At 41.3% G+C, this 13081-nt stretch overlaps 1 protein-coding gene across 1 annotated transcript; it reads left to right on the top strand.

Annotated features, from left to right (window-relative positions):
- Positions 1–519: 519 nt before the first annotated feature.
- On the top strand, positions 520–10193 carry trmt6 (tRNA methyltransferase 6 non-catalytic subunit). Its single transcript, XM_080790634.1, has 12 exons — positions 520–811; positions 1895–2022; positions 2703–2812; positions 3251–3342; positions 3690–3773; positions 4002–4126; positions 5023–5193; positions 5476–5624; positions 6910–6995; positions 8571–8673; positions 9315–9401; positions 9600–10193. Exons 1-12 carry the CDS (start codon positions 708–710, stop codon positions 9750–9752), a joined length of 1392 nt encoding a protein of 463 aa, XP_080646760.1. The 5' UTR covers positions 520–707; the 3' UTR covers positions 9753–10193.
- The last annotated feature ends 2888 nt before the right edge of the window (positions 10194–13081 follow it).

Consider the following 13081-nt stretch of genomic DNA (forward strand, 5'->3'; position numbering starts at 1 on the left):
ACTGACCATCGTAGGACAATATCTCATAACTCATTTTCTGTATGTGAATGTAGTAGCAACTAGCAAGGTAACCAAGTGAATGTTTATGCTTTCATTAAAAACATTCTACAGCCTTTTTAAAAGAGCATTTCTTAGCAGCTGCACTGACACTCATTGGGGTGTGAGTGTGTGACTGTGTGTGTGTGTGTGTGTGTGTGTGTGTGTGTGTGTGTGTGTGTGTGTGTGTGTGTGTGTGTGTGTGTGTGTGTGTGTCTCTCAACTACCCAGAATCAGAAAATATGACCCCCCCAGTCAAAAAACACTTTGTTTGAAATAGACACTCATGCTTTCCAAGGTGTGATTTGTATATTGATTCTAAAACGACAGTTTAATGAATGACATCACATGTGGACTTATTTTTCCTTATAGTACAGTCAAAGCATTTTGAACAATATTCTTACTTGAAACTAGCCAATCACAGATAAGACCGTGACCGTCCCTGTGGGCAATGGGATGAATTGTACTATCTGCGATCAACTAGTCGTCCTGCAACGCTAAGGAAGCGCTGGGAAATATAAGCTAACACGTGTGAATTACTTTTCTATCCGTATCATTTCATTTTGTTGTATGCAGTGCCTCGTAGTCGTTAAAAGCAGCACTATACAGTGTGCTAGCTGACGGTAGCGTGTTGTTAACGTAACTGACAACTACAGTCCATAGATTTTATTATGGCGGACGATGAGAGCCAGTACAGAATGAAAGAGGGAGACTATGTTGTGTTGAAACGTGGAGACATCTTCAAAGCTGTCCAGATTCAGATTCAGCCAAAGAAGTGAGTTTTCATCAACCATCTTATAGATTATGTGTTTCAAAAAATGTCAAGTTATGGCTTTTTCTTTTTTAATATCTTCATAGTTGTACTATATAGTATGATATCCATGACACCCTGGACCTAGCCCCTCTCGGAACCCTCCGTAAAGCTTCAGTAGCATTGGGTTCTGCTTGTATAGGGATACCCTTACGCTGTAACTGTAAGCACTGGACCAGGGCTAATCCATCACCATCAGTGGTGTCATTTTTTTACTGGTACCACGGAATGACGGGACGTCACGTGCACGCGCGTGCATGTGCGCATCGCGGCATGCACACAGAACAGCTGCATAGCCCATAGTGTATGAGTTTCAGACACAAACAAAACATAAAAGTAGATTATAATGGTCAGACAAACATCTTTACTGCAAGTTTGCTTTTGACAGCAAAGTTTGGACAGCCGTTCCGTCCCTGTGCGTGCACGTCAAAAAAGTACTGGTACCACGTGGTACTGCGTTCTACGAGCATGACACCACTGATCACCATCATGAGATGATGTCATGTCTGTTCTACAATTAAGATTCGATACATCAACACCAGAGGGAGTTCAACAAACCATGTGCAACCCAGATTCGGCACAAACAATCAAGGGACTAAATTAATTTCGCTCCTATGCCACCAAAATGTGGAACGCCCTACCAACAGTCATTAAAACATGCTAATCCCTTGACTCCTTCAAAACGGCTCTCAAAGGGCACTTGTGACTTGCCACCTAGGGACGGTTTCAATTCAAAACTGCCCCCTGGAAAATCTGAATCCCCCAACCACCCCTTTTTTCCCCCTCACTGTATATGTTTCTTTTACCTTTTTACCTCCTATGATGATTTCCTGTTTTTGGCTATATAGTAGTGTATATTTGTACATCTCTAATTGTTATGATGAATTGAACATGGTGGACCCTATTGTAAACAAGTGTAATGCTTTATGGCGTCGTCTTGTATTGAGTTGTGCTTAAAATGTGGATAAAATAAATACTGTAATTCTCAAACTGTTAATACATTCTTCAATCAATCAGTCATATAGATTTTACCTTCTTGTTTTCCAGGAAAGTGAACTTTGAGAAGCAGTGGTTCTTCCTGGATAATGCCGTGGGAGAGTTCTACAGCACAACGTTTGAGATCGCTGGGGGCAATCTACAACCACAGAAACCCAAGGATACAGAGAGCTCCACGGGTATTGAATTAAATGTCATATCATATGATAACACTGCATGTACAAACTACAAGCCGTTTTAATATAATCCCCACATGTCAGTGCAGCATTACAGCTGTGCCTCACTACCGTGTGATTGACTGGGCATCATTCATTTACTTGATTACTGACTGAAGTAAAGACATTTTTCAATTGATCAAAGACTGTTCTTCACGATGGCAATGCCATGGAGAACAGTTTAATCATTTTGATAGTCTTTATAAGTGAGTAACGAAATTATAAGGCATATATAGTAGCCTGGAATGCAAGAGTCACTAAAGCCAGATTTACTTGGTTCCACACCAGTATCACCGGAAATAGCCAATCTACAAGGTCACAATGTGTTGTGAGCTTGTAGATTTGCTGTTTAGCTCAAAACACACCTCACTCACACTTTACATCAAAGTGTACATGTACAACAAGCAGCCCACAATATTCTATGGGCTGTCAAAAATTGTTCAAGAATAAATGTGCCGTGGAATACATGTTGGAAGTAATATATTTAATGAAACTGCATTCAGTTCACTACTCTTTTTTTCAGTCTTTGTTTTGACTGATATTACATTCTGTAAATATATACTGTGTATATATAATTTCAGTTACATTTTGTTGGCGCAAACATCAGTTTTGGACAAAACAAATTTGTATCTGTTTCTCTGTAGATGCAAAAGAGGCCGGCACGGACAATCGAAACATTGTGGATGATGGAAAGTCCCAGAAACTCACCCGGGATGACATTGAAACGCTCAAAGAGCAAGGTCTGAAGGGACAGGTACATGCCAACACTTGCATTGGAATATTGATTCACGCTTTGTAAGCTTAGATCGGTTATTTGAAAATATTAAAAACTAATTAAAAGTGTTAAATATAAATATAGTAATCATTGCTATAGTGTGATTGTTCAGTAACATGGTCTCCCTGTCCCGTCACCTCTTTGGTGACCCACCTGAAACATGTTCTGTTTAATTAATAAATAGCTGGAGAGACCCGGAGACCACTGTTAGTGAACAAACACTCTAGCAGTGATTACCATCAGCTTTTTAACCAAAAAAAACAAAACATGTTTTGTTTTTAACAGAAAATATCACATTGCAGCTCCTTTTTAAGCGTTCTAGCTAAGAGAGAAAATCCATATCATGAATTGTATGTAAGTTCACATGGTACAGTACCTTGAAGGTCCTACAATGTTATCTATGTATATTCTCTACAGGAAATCATCCAGCAGCTCATAGATAACAGCACAACGTTCAGAGACAAGACAGAGTTTGCACAGAACAAATACATTAACAAGAAAAAGAAGAAGTAAGTCATTGCTTTTGATGTGTGTTTAATTTATAGATTTTAATGTTGGTGGCCCTGACTTAACAAAATCTGTTCTGTGTTTCAATGGGGATAATTGCCTTAAGTTGGGAGTCGGGACATCACTTTTAGCCAAACAGTCACTTATGATTTTCAACTTAACTGGCAAAATGCACTTATTCATCACACAACTGGATTTGCAGTTGAAAGATTCTCCTTAGGGAGTTGTGTAAATCATCACTTTCTCTGGGAACAAATAAATGACATTCGGCATCTTGCAGTCGATGCATCAATTCACACAATCAATCTCACAGTGTGTTTATGCTTATTGCTGTCTTGTGTTCCTGAAGGTATGAGAATAACGTCACAATAGTAAAACCTTCCTGTCGTATCCTGGCCATGATGTACCATGGCAGAGAACCAGGGAAGATATGGTGAGTCAGCGCATGGATTTACAACATCAAAGTGTATGTAAACAACTAAACATTGTTCTGCTGAAAGGAAATGCCATAACTGTGTGTGTGTGTGTGTGTGTGTGTGTGTGTGTGTGTGTGTGTGTGTGTGTGTGTGTGTGTGTGTGTGTGTGTGTGTGTGTGTGTGTGTGTGTGTGTGTGTGTGTGTGTGTGTGTGTGTGTGTGTGTGTGTGTGTGTCTGTCCTTCAGTCACATGCGGTATGACACCTTAGCCCAGATGTTGACCCTAGGGAACATACACGCTGGCAGCAAAGTCCTGGTGTACGAGACATGCGCTGGTCTGGTGCTGGGAGCTGTTATGGAGAGAATGGGAGGTATGCTATTCTGTGGGAGAATGGGAGGTATGCTATACTGTTATGGAGAGAATGGGAGGTATGCTATTCGGCATAAATGATGCCTGCAGTCAATGGTACTCAATTGCTAATTATACTTGAATACATATTTGAGTTGTAAATTTGGACTATTTAAAGCACTGGACGGTTTTCAGTACCGGTACATCCTTTTTCTGCTTGCCTGCTATGCAATGGCAGAAACACAGGTTGAAATCCGCAACACATACTTAATTGTAATCTTATATGTTCCGAAACTTTGACCTCTATGGCCGGCCGCACGATTTACCAAAGCCCCGCAATATATACATCAAAACGTGCGGCTCGGCCGGGAATGGTGTGCTTGTGCTTTTCTTTCCGATTCGCGTTACCGTGCCCAGGTAATTCGCAATAGACGACGCGAAAAATCCCCATTCAAAGTCCATAGGGAAACGCGGGTAAAAACAGAAAACGACACGTTACTTTGGAGCCACATTGCTCTGGCATACTGTTACGTAGACACACGATTTAAACGTCAAACAGCACACGAGGCCATCGACTTTGTCATGGAGTGACACGCATCCTCCTATTTAAACTTTTGCTATTTAAAAATGGAACATCTAAAGCTCATGCAAGCTTGTATATCTGCTATATTCCAAAGATGTTTATACATTTTTGACATGCAGTATGGTAACTTTCTGATAACATTCTGCATAATGAGTACTTTTACTTTAGGTAGTTGTGCCAATACTTTTGTAAAAGTATATTTGGTAAACAGATGGACTTTTAACAATGAAGAAAGTTTAGAATTCCTCTTCTAAACTTCGATCAGCTGCTCAGTTGAGCAGCCACACTGCATCGAATATATTTCTAACTCCAGCTCTCGTCTCGTTCCCATCCAGGCTATGGTTCAGTGATCCAAATGCATCCAGGCGGAGGCCCGCTTCTAGCGGGTATGAAGAGTTTTGGCTTCCCTGCTCACTTCCACGACATGCTGCATGAGTTTCCCATCTGCCATGTCAATGCTCTGCTGGCAGGCACCTTGGACACTGCTGCCAAGGACACGAGTAATGGTAGGGCATTTTTCTTTTTATTAGCGGCCTCTTCCTAAAATGAGATGGAACAAAGGGGGAGATGAAACGTATTCAAGAAAAAGCTTGCCGCTTGTCCTGCTATGACACCTGAATTTCACCACGGAGATGAATAAAGTCCTATTTAACAAGATGGGGATGAGCATGAGGAAAAACACTTGTTTATCCCCGAGGCGTGATTGGTTTGTTACAGAAGCCGGTTGCATAATAAAACTGGTAGACCAGAAATGAAGAACTGCTATTCATTATGTCATTCCACTGCAGATGGCGGCCAGGCGATCAGAGAGGAACCGAACCAGCCTGTTCCAGAACCACAGGGCAGTCCAGTGGAGCAGAAAATGGAGACAAACTCTAGTGCTGACCCAGCACGGGACCAGGAGAGTGAGGAATGGGAAAAACGCAAGGAAATCAAAGTATGTCATGGCCATTTGTGTCCATCCAACGCACAACAACAAATCTTGAAAAATACGGGCCAATAAATTTGCTGTGCACCTTCATGCTTCTCAGAGGATGGTGCCTATTGATTTTGGTGATGCACTGGCCTTTCCGCTAGTGCCACCCTTTGGCAGTGCATCCTCTAGTCTAGGGGGTAACAACAGGGATTGATGTAAGCATAGATTTGTAGGCATAGATGTAGGTTTTACTTTAATTTGAGTTCAGTTGTGTTGCACCTCTTAATTTACCTCTTCATTTTGAGCATTGCTTTACAAATCGGTGATTTAAAATAACCGTTCATTCATTTAGATTCATACGTACACCATCATGGATTGGCCAGTGTTACTCTCTTGAGACTAATCATTAGCATTCTTTTTTTTCCCTTGTGACATAAAACTAGCAAAGACCTATTGCATGTTAAAAGCTTGTATATCTAAAGAATACATTCATTGCCGTCTCACGCGCATACGCACCCCAACACACCCCCTTTAAAAAGAGAGAGGCTACAGAATACTGGTGCACACACAACACTACACTTGATGAGTTAGCTTGGTTGTGCCAAACACATTAACACTTTCTATTTGCAAATGGAAGTAATCAGCCACAACCAGTAGGCTCCAGGCCTTTGACAGAAGCTCCCTGATAGGTTTACTGAACACTGGTTTCTTCAACCCTCTGTGTAGCTCCTCACTGGGGGGGGGGATTTGTACTCTGCATTTTCCTCTGCATTTTCCAATCCTGTAACTAACAGCCATTAGTAAGGTGCTCAGGGAGCAGTTATGGCTTAAGTGTCTTGCTCAGAAACACTTCGATGTATCCAGCTATTGGCTATTGCCACCCAAAGGTAATTCCTGAGGATTGAACAGACAAGAACACACACACACACACACACACACACACACACACACACACACACACACACACGGCTACAGCTTTAACATTTACATTGTGTTGCAAAAGGACTAATAGATAGACTTAAATTTAATCCAAGTTAAAGTCTTTATTTTTTCCAACAGACATTGATCCTGATGTGTAAACAGTTGTTGCATGAGTAACAATAACGCAGCATGTTTATGGTCTATTGTAAAACATTGAACATATGACCATGAATTGGAAATTCAATCAGTGTTTTCAAATTGCCTTATGTTACAGATCAAACATCACTCCTGCTGACCTAGGAAGACTGTAAACCTAGAGAGTGAAAATCAGAAAACACAATTTTTGACTGATGAAACCATGTTTTGTTCTGGTTTGAACTTGCAGGCCCAGGAAAAGAGGGTGAGGATGGAGGAGAGGAGGAAGAAGCTAGCATCTGTTGCTGCTCTGTTGGAGGGGAGGAACGCAGACGGGTCAGTTAACATTTCTGCCACATTTTCATAACGTTCTCTTGAATCTCTTCCCCATTCCCCTCTTTCACCAACAGTATATTTCTTCTGTTCCTTATCACCTCTACCTCCAGCCTTACTCTGCTTCTCTTTATCCTCTTGTATAATTAACTTTCAACTGGGCTGTGGATGCATCACGGCACTAGCTAAAATGGATGTGTCATGATTAAGGCAATTTCTCGGTTATCCTCTTTCAGCATGGTCACGATGAAACCTCTGCAACCATCCGAAATTCAGCGTGCTCATGATGAAGTCTCTGCTATCTTCCAAACTTTATAGGCACAATGATTAGAGCCTGCATGGCTGAAATGTCCTTGCAAGGTGAATTGTGCACTTCAATACAAAGTACAAAGTGATAAATAATAATAAAAACTATCCCAGAACTAAATCGTATGAAGTTGACAAATGGTACTGCCTGAAGGTTATGAGCACAATTTCACCCCTAACCTTTTTAGGATTGCCGCTTAGCAGTAGACTTTTTTTTTTAATGATTTTTTTTGTGGCTTTCGCCTTTATTTTATATTTTTTATGGAGGGACAGACAGTAGGCTGACAGAAAATGGGGGGAGAGAGATGGGGGGGGGGGGGGGGTAAGACATGCAGTAAAGGCCGTCGGCACACTGCCAGACTGGATTACCAGCCATGGTGCCTGGACCGCTGAGCCACGGCCCAGGCATTAGCAGTAGACATTTGCGCTCACGAGTCACGACCTAGCTGCGAAACCTGGGTAGGACACATGAATCGATTAAATTCAAAGGAGCTTTATTGGCATGATAAAACTGCAGTATTATGCAGTTGGAAGGGGTACAGCATTGTGTAAAAAGAGCTAGTATGTCACATTGCATCCTTAGTTGCTATGAGAGTGAGGTCTAGCCAACGCCAAGTCGGGATTCCTGGATTGCTCCCCTCCACAATTTCCCATGCAACATCAGGTTCTTGAGCTCTGCAGTGTTGTCGTGCCGCAGCAAGACTACATAGGTGGTACGCTTCTTTCCCCTCCTGGCTTTGCCCTGGCTTGGCTGCATTGCATCCTTATCCGCATGTTATACAGGGTATAAACTAAGCTTTTTTTTAAAATAGGATCAGCCTTTTGCAGTCACTTTGGGACAAGTAGCAGCATTATATCTCAAGACTATTTAAATAGTATTTATGTATAGGTATTTTAAGGTGTATTACGAATGTTGTATTTGCTGGTTCAAAATGTAACTTTGATGATGTTGTATTGAAGTGTAATTTTTATTTCTGCCTCTTGGCCAGTTCCCACTTGTAAAAGAGACGCAGTCTCAATGTGATTTTACTGGTTAAATAAAGGTTAAAAAAAATAAAAAAATAAAAGTATACTAAAATAAGCCTCTTATTTAAGATGTGTTTTAAAGGTAGCAGCTCTGTTTATATGTGCAGTAGGTCTAGCGGCCTACTTTAATCACTGGTAAGCTAACCTAAGTTATTGCTTAGTTGCCAATGCTTTTCTAACAAGGAATTGCTTTAGAATCAATTTTTGTTTTGTTTGACAGTTCATGTATCCCTCCTGTCCTTCTAGGTTGATCATCGCCAGTCGGTTCCACCCGAGTTCAGTTCTTCTGAAACTAATCAAGTTCCTCGCTCCCTCCAGGCCATTCGTGGTTTACTGCCAATACAAAGAGGTAAGATCATAAGTGAGACTTAATTTATCCCTATTGTCCGTTTCAGTAGCTTTAATTTATCCCTATTGTCCGTTTCATTAGCTTTAAGTACCACAATAGAAATGCTGCATATATCAGCACAAATAGACAATAACATTCCACATCTGTGTGTTTGTATTGTCTCATACTCTTCGTAGATAGTGTAATGTAGTAAAACTCCAGAAATACTGTGGACACCTGACACACAATGAAGCTTATTAGTTTTCTTCCAGATTAATCTCTTGTTGCTCGTTGCCATTACACAGTGTCGTCTCTGACTCTTCATTGCTGAGAATTCCACAGGGAAAGCTCCTTATTACTTTTTCTGCTTGTGTGGACTGTCCAGCACATGAGTTATAATGCCAATCACTACCACATACTTATTTCTTCTGTTGTGCCTGTGTTCCTGCCTAGGCTCACATACACTATAACCCCTTTCCCTTTGATCCTCCTCTCCCTGCATTTGTTTCCCTTTTTTGATTTCTAGTTTCATAGCTGTTATTTGTGTTTGTTTTTGATGACTTACTTTGTAATGTATTGCTTCTCTGCAGGTCAGTTGAAGCGACTAGATTTCTAGGAGGATTGTCTACCTCTTTTATATTGTGTGTGCTTTTCCCACGCAGCCTCTCATCGAGTGTTACACAAAACTCAAGGACCAAGGCGGCACTGCCGCTCTGAAGCTCACAGATTCCTGGCTGAGACATTACCAGGTGATTGTTTCTGTTCTTTAAACTTACTCTGGTCTGCTCATGTTCCCTCTCTTGTTCTTTAAACTGTACTCATGTTCCCTCTCTTGTTCTTTAAACTGTACTCCGATCCACTCATGTTCCCTCTTGTCCGTTTTCACTCAAAGTGTTCCACATTCTGTCCTAACCGACCTGATGGTTGTATTTCTGGCGTCTCCCCAGGTGTTGGAGAACAGAACTCATCCCGTGTTGCAGATGAGCGGTGGAGGAGGCTACGTTCTCTCGGGCACAACCGTCGCCACAGAGCCCGAGGGCCCACAGAAGGCAGAGGAACCGGCGCCAAAGAGACTCAAATTGACAGAGACCGAGGGATAAACAAAAACGCAACTCCCAGATATGAGTGACATAAGGGAGCGTTTCCAGTAGCCCAGAGCGAACGGCGCCCTGCAGGATAGAGCCTCGCCTTTCAGCTGAACTGATTTGACATTTCTGGAACGGTGGCTGGGGGTGGACTATGTGTCCAGTTAGCGTTCATCAGAATTGCCCTGCCGTCCCTGTCTTGTATTCTCAGATCAGTGCAGATGAAGGCCTGGGGGGGTGAAACGCACTGTATGCCTGTGTGAATTATCAGAGGACTCTTGTTTGTGTTGCGTAAAGAGCCGTTAAAACGGGTTGCGACCTTCTGTTGGTTGCTTTAAGTTGTAAACAAAAGGTTTAGTTTGGGGGGGTTGAATCAACCAATCTTTTAGGTTTTAGGTTTATTTTTTATTTTTAAGCAGATAAGTGCCATGTGGAATAAATTAGTCTGAAAATTAACTGATGCATCTTTACGTCTTTTACAGAATGCACAGAATAAAATGCACACTCTGTGTAATGAGCTCCGTTATGAGAGGCAGTGAAAAGAAGAAAAAAAAATACACTGTATTCGTTTGGTCCCAGAATATAATTTCTCTTTATTTGAACGCAGATTGAACAAACGTTTAGAAACACAATTAAACTGCAATTTGGGCTTAGCACAATTTGAATATATATTTTATTCTCTGAACAAATTAGCAAAGCTCATTTCATAGCATTTCTTAATTACAGATAATGTATAAACATAAACCATTCCCATGCTGATTTCAGGACATCAAAACACAAGATGAATAAGTTAATAGAATCATTTTGGCAAGGCTTTTGACTTTGTTTTTAACACATGACAAGCACATAGTTGGTAGCCTTGGGGTTGAAGTGTTGCCAGGCCCCAGCTTATTCACTTCCTTTTTTCATGCAGCTTGGCAACAATCTTCTGCAGCTCCTTGTCCATCGCTGTCAGATTCTCCAGCTGTTTTTCCTGGAAAAACAGTCATATTGTCACAAACTATATTTCCTCAATTTGGCCCAGGGTCTTAATTTGTCTACATTTTCAGACCAACCATGTGCTAGAAGTCAGCATTGTGTGATGATGGATTGCCCCTCTATTTGCTAAATCTCCTTAATTGACTACTGGGTGTTTAGTGTTACTATTGTTTTTGGAATCCCAGGAGTGGAATGTTTGTCGGGCTCTACAACCCATAAGTCATCAACCCCGGGCCCCACTCTCTGTATTTGACTTATCCAATGAACATCACTGACAATGTTCCCTAATGTTTTTTTTATAACACAGTTGGAGAGATGGAGTATATAATTGGGACATTCTGTTTCAATTAAGTGAAGAAATGAAAGACTGAGGAAATGAAAAGAGACATTCAAGATGAGGAAACGAGAGATGCCATCTAGAATTGCAAACAGTAACTGCCATTTATCCTTTATTACTTGTATTTTTCTCGACTAAACTGTCCACAAGTTCAACAGTGTTAATAAATCAGTACCGGCGGTAATAGTTCTTTATCCCTTTGAAGACTGCCAGAGTGCTATCCGTTGCAGAGGAATACACGACAGCCTATCTAGGACACGCTCTGTCACAGAGGTGGTTCTGAAAGCTCGAACTGAGACCTAGCCCAGACATTTCCATAATAAGCATGACTCCTTGCCCAAGAGAAACTGTCCTGTGACTTTATTGGGTCAGTTAAATATACAGGAGACCAGTTTATCAAAACCCCTGGAACAGAATGTGATGTCTGAACATTCTTGACCATAGCTGATTTAAACTATTCAACATGCATTATCTGTGCTGTAATGTAATGTAATGTAGTGCTGAGGTTTTGCCAAGTAGGTATTGGTAAACGTCAAAACTCTAAAATGCTGTGTTTTGTTTCCACGCCACAATGCTGTAAAGTTTAAATGAGTGGAATACACTGACCACAATTATATAGCTTCTCCTCTATATACTATACAGGCTGATCTAGTGAGTTGTGTAGGGGGTTATTCTGTTAGACGCAGTGCAGTAGAGAGAGGGGGGGGGGGAGATTAAATACAGAGTAGATGGGATGCGACAGTGTCACAGTGCAGATTCAAACCTGTGACGTCAAGATAGCCTGCGCAGTATGCACTAGTACTAACTGGTTGAACCAGCAGAATGCACTGGGATGTTTCCAAAGTGAACTTGCATGGCAGCACATCCATGCTCAACATCACTCCTTATTAAGCCCTACTGTATGCCTACATACTTAGCCTTACAACGAATAGTAACCAATCTACACGCTCTCAACATGACGTGTTTGTCTTGTGAGCTTGTAGATCTGCTATTTAAGCTATTTCTGAACATTTTGACATTTCTTGAAAGGTTTTTAGTGAATGTTTTTAATGAATGACATGTTGATTTTTCAGCTTGTTGTGAATGTCAGTGAGATTGGTACCTCCTGGGTGGAAAGCGGTCTCCGGGGTGTGATTCTCTGCTCTTCATGGTTGGCTAGACTGTTCATCTTTTGGCTCAACAGTTTGGCCACTTCTTCCATCTGCACACAGAGAGACAATACAGTCTTTGTTTATGACTCTGACCTGCAGAATTGAGGGCCAACATGATGGAACAAGGACAAAGATGCTGATCTCTACAGTGCCTGTCTTAAAGTGGAAAAACTACCTCTGAAAAACTGAACAATGCTGAGTTGCAAGGTTGCAGACAGTGCAAGGTAGGTGGAACAAAACATAATATGTGGTGGTAAATCATACATTAAGATTTTGGAAAAGCTTCCAAAATGGTATTTTTAGATCAGATCAACTTTATTATCCTCCCACACAGGGAAATTAATTTAGTTGATAAATGAATCCCACTTCCTTCATCACCCTGGCCAGTATAATTGTCATAATAGGCAGAGGAGATTATATGAGGCAGTTATTTTTTACTCGTATCTGATATGCCTTTTTAGTATGTGCTATTGTGAGTGACATTAAATACAGTACACCCTTTTGCGGTCCTTTTTCTCCTCACTATATAATAGCCTACTGCTTACTATTACTACTGGATAGGCTACTTCACACTAAGCAAAGCCAGAACTTCATTAATCTACACAGCATTTACCTGGTGCGATGTCCCCTCATGTCCCTCAGCAGTCCGTTTCCAGGCAGGGTGGTAGAAGCCACGGTAGATCCAGGGATTTCGTTTCTCAAGTTCCTCCCCCTCTCCCAACATCTTGCTTCTCTTGTCCGCCAGATACCTGATGAACAGCTTCCGTTAGATAGTCATCTATTCACACCGTATCTCCCTTACGTGTGCATGTTATTTAGATGACAACAAATGCTAAAACGTGTTTTTTTTAGACAGATGCTAGGTTTGATGTATAACT

Source organism: Protomyctophum bolini (assembly GCF_963924005.1).
Source record: "Protomyctophum bolini genome assembly, chromosome: 19".
Taxonomy (NCBI): Eukaryota; Metazoa; Chordata; class Actinopteri; order Myctophiformes; family Myctophidae; genus Protomyctophum; species Protomyctophum bolini.

Excerpts from the sequence above, each read along its gene's own strand:
- trmt6 (XM_080790634.1), top strand. The coding sequence starts at position 708 with ATGGCGGACGATGAGAGCCAGTACAGAATGAAAGAGGGAGACTATGTT. Across the intron at positions 5,625-6,909 it reads AAAAACGCAAGGAAATCAAA|GCCCAGGAAAAGAGGGTGAG; the intron begins GTATGTCATGGC and ends TTGAACTTGCAG. Across the intron at positions 9,402-9,599 it reads CCTGGCTGAGACATTACCAG|GTGTTGGAGAACAGAACTCA; the intron begins GTGATTGTTTCT and ends GCGTCTCCCCAG.